The sequence below is a fragment of the Hesperophylax consimilis genome, chromosome 3, assembly GCF_061612785.1.
Source record: "Hesperophylax consimilis isolate HC1 chromosome 3, BYU_Hcon_1.0, whole genome shotgun sequence".
Taxonomy (NCBI): domain Eukaryota; kingdom Metazoa; phylum Arthropoda; class Insecta; order Trichoptera; family Limnephilidae; genus Hesperophylax; species Hesperophylax consimilis.
The window spans coordinates 12038337-12050836 of NC_142838.1; the positions used below are offsets into that span (position 1 = coordinate 12038337).

The window sequence follows — 12500 nt, forward strand, 5'->3', positions numbered from 1 at the left end:
ATCGTAAAAGATCAATGGTTTCGTTGCTTGTGTGGCACGTAGCGCCTTCTTGTTGAAAGTAAACGTTGTCCAGATCAATACCATCCAATTCCGGCCATAAAAAATCATTAATCATCTCTCGATAGCGCAATCCATTTACCGTAACTGTTGCTCCGCCGGACCATAAACCGCACCAAACAGTCAAACGTTGAGGATAGAGAGGCTTTTCAACAATAACTCTTGGGTTTTCCGAGCCCCAGATGCGAAAATTTTGCTTGTTGACGAAGCCACCGAGGTGGAAATGGGCCTCATCACTCAAGATGATTTGCATTTGATTCACTCAAGTGAATTTTAATAATTTCAATGCGTTGTTGAAGCGTGTATCATTTTTATTAATGGCGTAGTTTCAACTTGTCAAATTTTAAAAAATGACAGCTTCAAAAGTAACATCTACCGAAATAGCGAGCTATTCAAAATAACACATCTTATTGGAAAACCTGTAGTAAGCGCCCCTGAGGTGATAACTCACAAAAGCGGCGCTATAAAAATTGTCCAATATTATTATTATTTATTATTATTATTATTATAGATATGGCATGAGTAATTATTAGCTATATTTACAGTTATACGAATTTTTCAACTATCGATATCTCCAGTATTTTCTGTTATGTTGTCCCGAATGCGTTTATATACCATTCATCCTATTGTCCTAAAAATATGATAGTTTGTTCTTATTAGTGCCAGGAGTGTTTAGAGAGTTTGAACGATAGGGGACGCTCGAGACTTGTACGCCGCATACCCAATTTCTACAGATTTATAACAAGTTTCTTTAAGTTTTTAAGGTCCAAAAAGATAAATTTATATTTTTTTAAGATAATATCTATACATTTGTTATGCCGAAATGTTTTTTATATGAAAATTCCTCGATAGAAAAAAATCGCAAAGTAAGCTCCGAAAATTATTTAAAACGGGTTTTGTTCTGTTATTTAAAATATTATAGGCATGAAAAAATTCACAGTGTATCTTTAAACGCAACTAAATCATTTTTCGAGAGATTTTCGCTTTATTATTATCGTTTTTTTTTTAATATTAGCGTACTCCTTCTAACATTCGTATTTACATATCTCCCTTTCAAACCATCTTTGAAAGCTTACTACGGGGCCTTAATGCATTATCTCTGCATTGGAATGAGATACGAAGTGGATTTCAATTCGACATAATAGTTTATTAATGGTAATTATGAGGATTTCGTGAAAATACACGAAGTAAACAGTAAAATAAGTCGGTAGAAATCAAATAATTATTTGTGGTTTAAATGAAAGATGAAAGAGATATAAAGAGAATGCGTGACTTGGAAGTGAAAGGTTGAAAAATTCGAGGGCGCCCGAGGTGGCATGATCAAATGAAACACATACTAATTACAATAAAACAATATTTGTTCCACCCTCGAAATGCACTCAGTTGTCAGGAATTCACACACTCAAAACTATACTATACCTACTGTACACGTCAGCTAGTAAAAATATTCTATAGTATTGCCGAGTACACATCAGCTAGTAAAACTATACTATAGCATTGCCGAATACACGTCAGCTAGTAAAACTATACTATAGCATTGCCAAATACACGTCAGCTAGTAAAACTATACTATAGCATTGCCAAATACACGTCAGCTAGTAAAACTATACTATAGCATTGCCGAGTACACGTCAGCTAGTAAAACTATACTATAGCATTGCCGAGTACACGTCAGCTAGTAAAACTATACTATAGCATTGCCGAATACACGTCAGCTAGTAAAACTATACTATAGCATTGCCGAATACACGTCAGCTAGTAAAACTATAGTATAGCATTGCCGAATACACGTCAGCTAGTAAAACTATACTATAGCATTGCCGAGTACACGTCAGCTAGTAAAACTATACTATAACATTGCCGAATACACGTCAGCTAGTAAAACTATACTATAGCATTGCCAAATACACGTCAGCTAGAGATACGATATAAGTAATTATTATTAGCTTAGTTATTCCCAGTTAAATTATCGACAAACTATCGACAGCTCGTGATGAAAATAAACGATAATTTTCAATTACCTATCGTTAAAGATTGAGAATATGAATGAAAATTTCTTTTTTAATATTACCTGCAATATTGGTAGGCCAGGAAGTAGTTGAGTTCGGGACTGTACGGGTTCATCCTGGATACGAAGTATTGCACTCCATCAAGCTGGATAGTTGTTATCCTTTGTCCTGTAAAAATGGAAATGTCGTTTTATTAAAGTAAAAAAATACGTAATTAATTTTGATTAACACAACTAACGGGAAAGGTCACCTGGAATTGTAAAATTTTGTAATTTACAAAACAAATGCCGCATAATAATAATTCGCCAATTAACCGTGCTCTTCCTACATTTAATAATATTTGTGTAAACTCTTTTTTCGGAAAAAAATATTCAATGCGTATACGTATACACAAGCACTAAAACATACACCTATACACTACACACGTAACCGGGTAATTTCCAAATATTCATACCGTATACATATAAGACATCTTGAGATATTTAATATCTGTAATTTTCTTTTTGAAAGAAAGACAAACATTCCCGGGTAACGAATAACCTGACAATATTTGAAAATCTCCTACTACCACCGCAGTAAGTGGAAAATGTTGCTTGTGTTGTGATGGAAAACTTAGCCAACCGAGGAATTGAACACACTACACCTGGCTGGGACTCAAACGTGATGCCAACTCAACCACTGACCGGTCATTATTATTTCATCAATGTACCGTTTGTTTCTATAATATAAAATAGACTAATTAAATGTAGGTAGAGGTTACCAGCTTATATTATCAGGTGGGTGTATGTATTCTTGTAAATTCACACGCTTATTTTAACAAATCCCGTTTACGTATTTTAATTGGTAAATATATCATTCTGAAGATGTGAATTCGAGATTGCATAAAACATATTTAATACCCGCTTGGATCTTTGGGCGGAACCGTAATCTCATCGGGCGCGCGAATTTCTCACACTTCAAAATTCAAGTTCAATAACATCTTTATAATAATCGTAATTTTCCCCAGGCGGATTCAGGTCAGGTCATTAAAGTAATCACATCAATGTTGTTCTCAATTGAGATGAAAACATGCAACCCGTACGTATTCATAGTCTATTCCGGAGGTTTCCAACTTTTTGGACCCATTCTCTTTTTTAAAGTATATTCTTACTACTACCATAATACGGGCATGTGCCTAGTGTATGTACCATGTACAAAAACTCACATTAAACGGAGAGAAATCGATTTTCGCCCTCACGATAAATTAACAGGCCTTATTAATAAAACATTAATTTCAGAATGTTTTATCTATTTGCCTTGATAATAGATCATGAGGATACAAATAATGTTCGTTGTAATGCAAAAATAATAGGATTTTCATGAACACGTGTTACACAAATTCCTAATTTTCTAAAAGTTTATCAGGAAGCCTCTTAATTCATTCGTGAGGCCTGCAACTCGTTTTTATCGGAAGATATTTGAAGAGATTCTTAATAAATTAGTAGTTGCCATTTTTCTCCCTATATGAATAAGCAAAAAAATACTATTTCTATAGTTTAAACTGTTGTATTTAAAATTTTACCCTATTAAACGGAATTACTTAACAATATCAGTCATAGAGCGTACAAAGAAAGTACAGCATTCCAAAATTTTGCAATACCCAAGGAAAAATCAATAAATGCTTTAAAAACCTCTAATTTGCAAAAAAGCGCCGAATTATCTACTGTGAATTAAGTAAATGCACAAAGCATGCCTATCGCCCAAAACATACTAAAATCCACCCCCGAAGCACTTTTACTAAGATCAAGACCACCTATAGATTCATCATAAATCAGGTTGGGAATGACTGGTCTATTCGAAAGAAGAAGAAAAAACGAAATTCGAAACTACCTACAGGGGTGTTGGAAGGACTAAGCTCTATATTGCAAAAAACTATATTTTTCCTTATTTTGTAATAACGCTTTAGCAATTTTTTTAAGGTCAAAGCGTCACGTCGAAATTATACTTAATTGAAAGACACCTACCATATTGCAATTTTGACTGATGACAGAAAAATGATAATTGTTAAATTAATGTGTCCTTGGTTTTCTCCATCTGCATAAATTCATGCAATTGTCATGGCACCATTACCGCGACCCACAATATGATTAATAGAAATTACAGATGTAATATTTCTTTCTAAACACATGAATTAAACATAATTAGCAGTAGAATTTAATAAACTGCAAAAGTGCCGGATGAGCTCCGAAGGTTGGGTTTTTAAATAACCTCATGAATTAAAAGTATGTACCTAACTGGCAATAGAATTTATAGCTAATGCAACTTTACCGGATGATCTCCCGAGATTGTAGATGTTGCATCCTGTCCGCGAACCCCGGTTGGGAGTATCTAGATAGAATCTTGTTTTTCCCCCCATCTCTTATTTTGAATTTTAAATTTCGTTTTATTCCATTTTCACGACCGTGCCATCGGCTATTAAAAGAGTCGGTGATTACAGACTGTTTCATTATTTACTATTTTGAATCGTTCACAAGTTAAGATACGAATGCGAAGTAACACGATTTTTATCGGATATAAAAAGGTAATCATGACATAAATAATTGATGGCTACATCGGTAGCTCGCCTCTGATTGTAACTGCAGAATATGCTCTGCCCAGTGCCCAGTGCCCAGTGTCCAGAGGTCGTTGTTCGAAGACAACCGAGAACGCTGGCGCAATCAGTTATGGATTTGCCATCTACGTCTACAAAGCGAACTATTAAATCTCAATGAGGAGCAAGAGAAGCGTTTTCAGTTCTCACGGATCTGCTATAGGTACTATTGATTTTAAAAGCCTTCGTTCACAATTGGTATTCTTCTGGCATTTCTTAATCACATTAGTAATGTGTTTTTTTTAAGAGTCCCTTGTTATACGATGAAGGTATATATAGCGTGGTTCAAGAGCGCCATAATTCGCCACACGACGTGTTTAGTTGATGCTCTTGTCAGATTGATATCAATTTTAATGTGGGAATAGTGCACCGCGGGGCAAATGTGAACCCAGGGCAATCTGACCCCGGCGCGAAGCGTGAGGTCGTTCGGGGTCAACCCGGCCGGGGAACAAATGTGTTTATACCATTTCTGTGCCGATCTGGTATGAATCTGGCTGGAACGCTGAGGTAAACACGTTTCTGATGCCGATATATCAGTATTAGGTTTTGTTAAGGCCTCAGGTTTAATATAGAAAGCGATTAGAACGAAGCACACGATTGGAATAAATCGTCTTCCAGAAGGTACTCAAGTACAGCCAGTAGCTATTACGTTACCATTTCTTATGGCTTGTTGGTATCGCTAAAGAAGCCACTTTGTTGTTCGTATTTGTGCTTTGAAAACTCTCCAACGAACAATTGCTGTACATTTGTATTTATAATTTTGATTCCTTGCGATTCCTTACGATATATCCATGACGTTATTTTTTCCACCACATTAATACAATTGACTTCTTCGTTCTGCTATTGACATGCAGTGTACTGGTTCTTATTAAACTCACAGCATCACAGGCAAAATCATTGCATTATTAAAAAATATGAGTTTGTTTTTACATACATTATACATACTAAGCTTTGATGATTTTCGAGTGTTGAAACCTAAGCTGTGTAATAAAAGGCGTATGTATATCGGGAATATAATTATATTACACTACAACTACAAACCATTCCAAGAGGGTAGAATCAAGAGGGCTCTAAATAATTTTGATGATTTTTTACACCATTAGTACTAACTGTATTATCCAGGCATTAGCATGTTTTGTGTTAGACAAAATAAAGGCAATAATTCTACCGGTACCTTACTACCAGCATGCGTTATTGCAACAGATAAGGATGTACATAACCAGTTTTTGTTAATGTTATGTTTTCTACATTTGATGTTATTTCGTGGGGCCAAAAAGATTTTCTACCGTTATAAATATTAATTACTCCAAGAATATTTTAATAATCATTGTTACCATATTTAATTCTTCAGAGCTACTAAAATAAAATAATTTTAATAGCGAAATGTGTTTTTTATTTCGCAATAAACCTGAGAATTTCAGTGGCTACTCGGCAAAAAAGCCTCGAACTTGAACATTCGGCCGTTTGACCGGTATTATAAATGTAATAATTTGCGCTAAAACTAGTTTTGTAACATTACCCGTTACAATTCATTCACTCCTGAGGCTTGTAAATAATTAGAACTGTTATAGGCCAATTTAAAAACGGTTGATTGAATTAATGGGTATCGGTCACACTATAGTTTATTGACTCTTGGATTTATTGAACGTCACCTTTTTACAATGTTTAAAAAGTGTATTCGTTATGTTTTTGCAGAGCATTCAGTAAATAATGTATGACCACGATAACTCTATAATAATGATTATTGTATTCTCCGTATTTTCCTCCTGCGGCCATCGCTTCGCCTCGATCTGGCGGTAAAAAAGTGGAATGCGAATCATTGCAGTAATTTATCAATTTAAGTGTAAAATTTAATATTATTCGTCTTGGTGTATTGAATAAACTGGTAATGCTGATAATCCCCTTTAGGATTGCTGACCGTACTACCATTTTAAAATCGCGGAATTACACGTCTATGTTATATACTAGCTGAAGCCCCCGCATTCCGAATTTCTACCGATTTATAACATGTTTCTCTTTAAACATTTATATATATTTTTTAAATAATATCTTTACAATTTTAAAGCCGAAAGGGTCATTTTATAAAATTCCCTCAACAGAAAAACATCGCATAGTAAGCTCCGAAAATTATTAAAAACACGTTTTGTTCTGTTATTTAATATGTTATAGGCATGAAAAAAATCACACTGTATCATTAAATGCAACTTAAGCATTTGTCGAAAGATTTTTGGTCTACTTCAAACGAGTCGTCTTTTATTAAATATATCAACCATTTTCGTTTAATTATTATCGTTTTTAATATTAGCGCGCTCTAACATTCATATTTACAAATTTCCCTCAAAGCATCTTTGTTCGCTTACTACGGAGCCAAGCGGTGGAAAAAGGGATAAGGTGGTTTTGCAAAATCCTCTTGTTTTGAAAGGTTAGTTTTCAAAATTTAATTAATCTCGAAATAGAATAACTGTAGATTTGTATAAAAAACAAACACACAGATACTATTACTTATTTATAGTAAATGATTTTCCAATTAGAGGTGTTATTTTGAATAGCTCTCTATTTCGGTAGATGTTACTTTTAAAGTTGTCATTTTTTGACATTTGACAAGTAGAAACTACGTTATTAATAAAAATGGAACGATACACGCTTCAACAACGCACTGAAATTATTAAAATTCACTTGAGTGAATCAAATGCAAATCATCTTGAGTAATGAGGCCCATTTCCACCTCGGTGGCTTCGTCAACAAGCAAAATTGTCTCATCTGAGGCTCGGAAAACCCAAAAGTTATTGTTGAAAAGCCTCTCTTTCCTCAACGTGAGACTTTTTGGTGCGGTTTATGGTCCGCCGGAGTCATTGGACCTTACTTTTTCGAAAATGAGGCTGGAGCAACAATTACGGTGAATGGATTGCGCTATCGAGAGATGATTAATGATTTTTTTATGGCTGGACTTGGATGGTATTGATCTGGACAGCGTTTACTTTCAACAAAACGGCGCTACGTGCCACACATGTAACGAAACCATTGATCTTTTACGGGAAAAATATAAAAATAACACCTCTTATTGGAAAACCCTGTATTATACTAATGTAAATAATTCAGGAACTGTCAAATACCTAATACGTTTTTTTAAATTCATTATAACCTGAAATCTGAACTAATCTGAATCTACTGAAGGAAGCAGCAAAAACTATAGATAGTAAGCTCTGGCATAGTGAAATGAGCACAGCTTTCTTTATTTTCTTAGTCAACGAAACTATCTTCGCTCGCTACTCAGTTTCATGGAACTTTGAAATTTAGAACATTGTTCAATAAAACATAATTATTGAAAGCATATTTCATTTATAAAATATATGTTTAAATACACTGCATTATCTGAGAAGCACCATTCGTTGTTTTTCTTTATTGAAATCAACGCCAGCTCGTGATTTATCTTTTTTCCATTGAAAAACTTGTATCTTCTTTCATTACTAATTTACGTTGTCTAGATAAAATCAGATATCGTCTCGTAGTCGTGATTTATCGATTCGTTGACCTCAGGAATGTATTTTCCCAATCAGGAATTGAATGCTTTTTTGGTTCGGCGATTAACGGCAGTTTCGGTGCAAAGTAATTTAGTTGCTTACTTTTCTTAATGTGAATTCATTCCTTTATAAAAATCATATTTTTTGTCACCTAGAGCGATTCGAAAATCTCATAATCCTTTTTAAGTTTATTCATATGATTTTATCATTAATTGTCTCAATATTTATCTCAAACATGGTTTTCTATGCGTTTTTAAATCTTATTCCTGTTAAATAAAGTTTCACAAGATAATTATAAATAACTATGACAAGACGCTTGTTTAATTATCTATTAATTTTTTAATACTTAAAAAAGTTGAAATCTTTAAAGGCCTTTATTTTAATACTTTCTGTCGTGTACCCGGCTTTGCTCAGGTCTAAGAATTTTTTGAGTAAATTAAAAAAATATATATAATTCTACAATTTAAAGTCTATCCAGCATTAGCAATGTAAGCGCCCGAAAATATAATGTGCGTGTTTTATATATGTAAGCCTTCAGGAAAAAATGTTCTAAATGGTAGTGAAAAATGATTTAAAAAATATATTTATAAGATTTATAAAATTTATTTTGATTTAAAAAAAATATTATTCAGTTTGGTTGTGAATTTTGGTCTCGAAGTTTAATGAAGAAGGCCATGCAGCCGTTCCTAAATCTAAATATGTAGATATATATCGCCACAACAGAGCTTTAAAAACCTCGTACAATTTCTCAACAGTTTTAGTACTGATAAAATATAGCCCCCGGTGTGTCATGACGTCCTGTGCCCGTCACTTCCCCTTCCGATGGCCATTTCAGTAGCGGAGATACGTGACAAGATATTCAATCACGACCGTACCCGAGCTTCTGCCCGATGCACGGCCACTACGGGCACGTGCGCAACTCCAATTCAAATGAAATACTAAACACCTTCTTGCACTCGGTCGTGAATACATAAGAACGTGTTATAAAGTAATGTCTGGCGCCCTGTGCATTAATTCGACAGAGAATCCACGAAGCTTCGATTCGAGCTATACAAAATCTCAACCGGTGTATATTGTAGTTTATGTGCGTATAGAGTAATTCCCTCAATCCCTTGTTGCGTCAGTTGATTTCTTGATCAACCACAAGCCTGATGATCCAAGTCCCTGAAAGCCTCCAAGTCCCCTGTATCTCCCATGCTTCCTCGCTTCCACTAAATTCGCTTGGAGTTATTTGGACTCAATTATTGACGGCGTGACTCATGCCTGTATGAATACCAGTACTTACTATTCCAGCTTAGTATTCCACGACAGTGGATCATATCGGGTGTTTGTTTATCCTTTCGGATTTTCTTCGGGCGTGTATGGAATGCACGAACACCTCGATTCACATCGTTGTACAATTTATTGTTTCAACCGAGAACACCATCTCTCCGTCCATTATTGTTTACGATTTATGACTCATGGCAATGATCTTATTACAGGATACAGAATACATATTCTCCCCTGGTACAAGACACATTTACAGTAATCATTGCAATTCACAACACATTCAAATTTGAAGTTCATACTTAATTGAGAAACATGAACTTCAGACTAACAGTATTTTTAGTGTTGTTCATCTCAAGGAATATATTCACCTGACAGATAATAGAATCCTCTTCACGCCCGGTCTAATTGACAGTAAATAGTCAACACAATAGCGTTGGATAGATACCTACTACGGGGTAACGTAGTTACCTATCTACTCGTACTTAACAATGAAATATGTCAGGCAATTGATGTCGCTTCTATCTCTAGTGATATGTCCTTGTCTAGTTTGTAGTATGACTCTATTTATCCACAACCCACCAAATAATAAATAGTTCAACTTGTTCAACCATTCAAAGGACTTTAGATGGTAAACATGAATAAATGTACCAAAAATAAAAACAAATTCTATACGTCTTTTAAACGGAATTCAATATTGACTAAAAAATTAAGAAAAAAATTGAGCGTTCAAATATAAACCCAGACGAAAACATATCTAAGAATGCATAAACGCGCTAAGTCGTATTATAAATATTTGTGTTTGCATCGGACTATATGCATTTGACCACGACAAATGTTTGCCTGTTTGACGAAGGGAAGACAGCATCTGCTTGCATTAACGAAAACTTTTTAAAATATAAGACAAAAAATTCCAATTATCCCGGGAACCGTTTTTTACGTTTTCGCAACAAAGCATCTTTTCTCACCGTTAACAATTCCCTTGAACTAATGGCCCGCAACAGACCGGCCGCGGCTTAATTGCATATCTCCCGTTCGTTTCCCAATGTCAAAGAAGTCACTCGCGTAGGGCGTTTTGGTAAAAACAAGAAAGAACGAGGTGAATATGCACGTTTTTTTATCAGCAGACCATCTTCTTAACTTTAAAACACTCAGACGTCTCAGGATCCCAAACAAAGCAAAAACGGGAAACTGAGTTAAGTTCGCTTAGCGTTTGTTCCCTACCGCCATTTAGAACAAATCAAAATGATTCAGTCACTTCTTGCAGTTGTTTATTTTTGTCTCGCATATTTGCACGAGACCCTTTTTATTGTTTGCACAATAGGACACGTCAGTCGAAATGCCTCTACGAATCCTTCTGATATTGGATCTCATCTGCTACGTGGCCCTAAAACCAACATATCAAAGGTTAATTATTTTAGTTCGTTGTAACATCTGTATTAGATTCATTCATTTCATTCGTACCAATGTATTTAGAATCAGATAAGAATCTTGCTGCACCCTTTGTTATGTCATTGCTCTCTGACTTTTGTACTTAAGAGTACAAGTCGTTGTGCATGCACAATGCCGTCTGATCTTGTGACTTTTGATGCCGCTGAAAAGATAAAATCGATTGTCTATAATAACCTATCGCTGATTTTCAATGGCGTATCCTATGTACACAAACCAAGCTTAAATGCCTGCCAGGTTCCCTATAAGGATCGCCTGAATAGCTGGAAGAGATATATTAGCGTGATTATTCTTATTCGACCGTATAGTTAACCTTGTCCCTTCAAAACACAAAGGAGGACAAGACTTTACCTTTCAGAGCGGCAACATTGAAAACATTAGTGATTTTTTTACTCACCGAAAGAGATATTGTATGCAACTCTCGATGAAAATAAGAAAAACAGATCCTCTAATCTGACTGGTACTGGTGTCTCTACCAATTGAGCTGTTGAGACGTTATTAAATTCGGTCATTTTTTTGATCTCGTACTTCAATTTAAAATTTAAGAATTATTAACATTATTCCCGATTAATTAACTCCCCGTTTATGTTTATTTTCTGTGTCTTTTATTTAATTTTAGAGTTGTTGATATTATAGTTTTCAATGATTAAATATTACAATGATATTTATAATCTTCAATAAGTTATACCTAATGGACTTTTATAATGCCTTTTTTATAGATAGGTTATAAAATTATATTGACATACATGGCATAAAATAGGCACATAACACCTTTACCCACCCGAAACAGGTGTTTAAAAAATGTTAGTAACATTTCCACTAATAATAATGATTGGATTATTTGTATAGCGCCGTTTTCGTGAGAAAATCACCTCAAGGGCGCGTATCTTAAATAATAAATATCTGTTTAAAACATCAAAGTCCGTCACCATTTTAAGCTACATTATATGTGGAGGGCCCTCGTATCCTCTATTCCGGGGTTGTTTCCATTTAGTGGCTAAATTTGCAAAGGTTACTCAGAATTCGTCCGGATTGCAATTACTAGAGGTCCGGGTTCACGTCCCTGTGGAAACCGATATTTTACTTGGTTCATTTTTTTAAATATTTTTACTTGTGTTTTGTGATCATGCGTGATTGCGATTATTTTATTGTAATTGTAAAAGTTTTGAAATAGTGGCATTTTTAAAACTATTTACCGAATAATAAATGTATACCTTTAGTCTATCTGTCACGTTATTTGTATTGTATAATACCTAGGTTAAATAACTTTTTATCTTACGTTATATCACCTGGGAAAACATCGGTAGGAAATAACAAAGGGCATTACTCAGCGGTTGGAAACCAGTATTCTCATGGTATTTCACTCGGGATTGTATGTGTAGTTAGGTCATTCCGCTGGAGTCGGTTAATGCAGAGGCTAAAAATAGCCGTCGGGATCGGCTACTAGCGGACACAGCCTCCAGAAGAAACCTTTAGCTTCACTTATACATCACACATAGAGAGAACATTCTTCGCCTCATAACTTAGCGTACATATACCCTTAGGTGCATAAAGCTATAAGGCTATGAT

At 34.8% G+C, this 12500-nt stretch overlaps 2 protein-coding genes across 6 annotated transcripts in view; one reads left to right on the plus strand and one right to left on the minus strand.

Moving 5' to 3' along the window:
- The window catches only part of LOC149424948 (cytosolic carboxypeptidase 1-like), a 190984-nt gene that overhangs the window by 79269 nt on the left and 99215 nt on the right, over positions 1-12500 (plus strand). The gene's annotated exons all lie outside the window — the stretch shown is intronic.
- nw (narrow) overlaps positions 1-12500 on the minus strand; it is a 29682-nt gene that overhangs the window by 11008 nt on the left and 6174 nt on the right. For both annotated transcript variants that reach the window (XM_089647973.1, XM_089647979.1), the window contains exon 2: positions 2129-2234. In XM_089647973.1, the coding sequence (XP_089504099.1) occupies positions 2129-2234 (106 nt within the window). The remainder of the gene's footprint in view (positions 1-2128; positions 2235-12500) is intronic.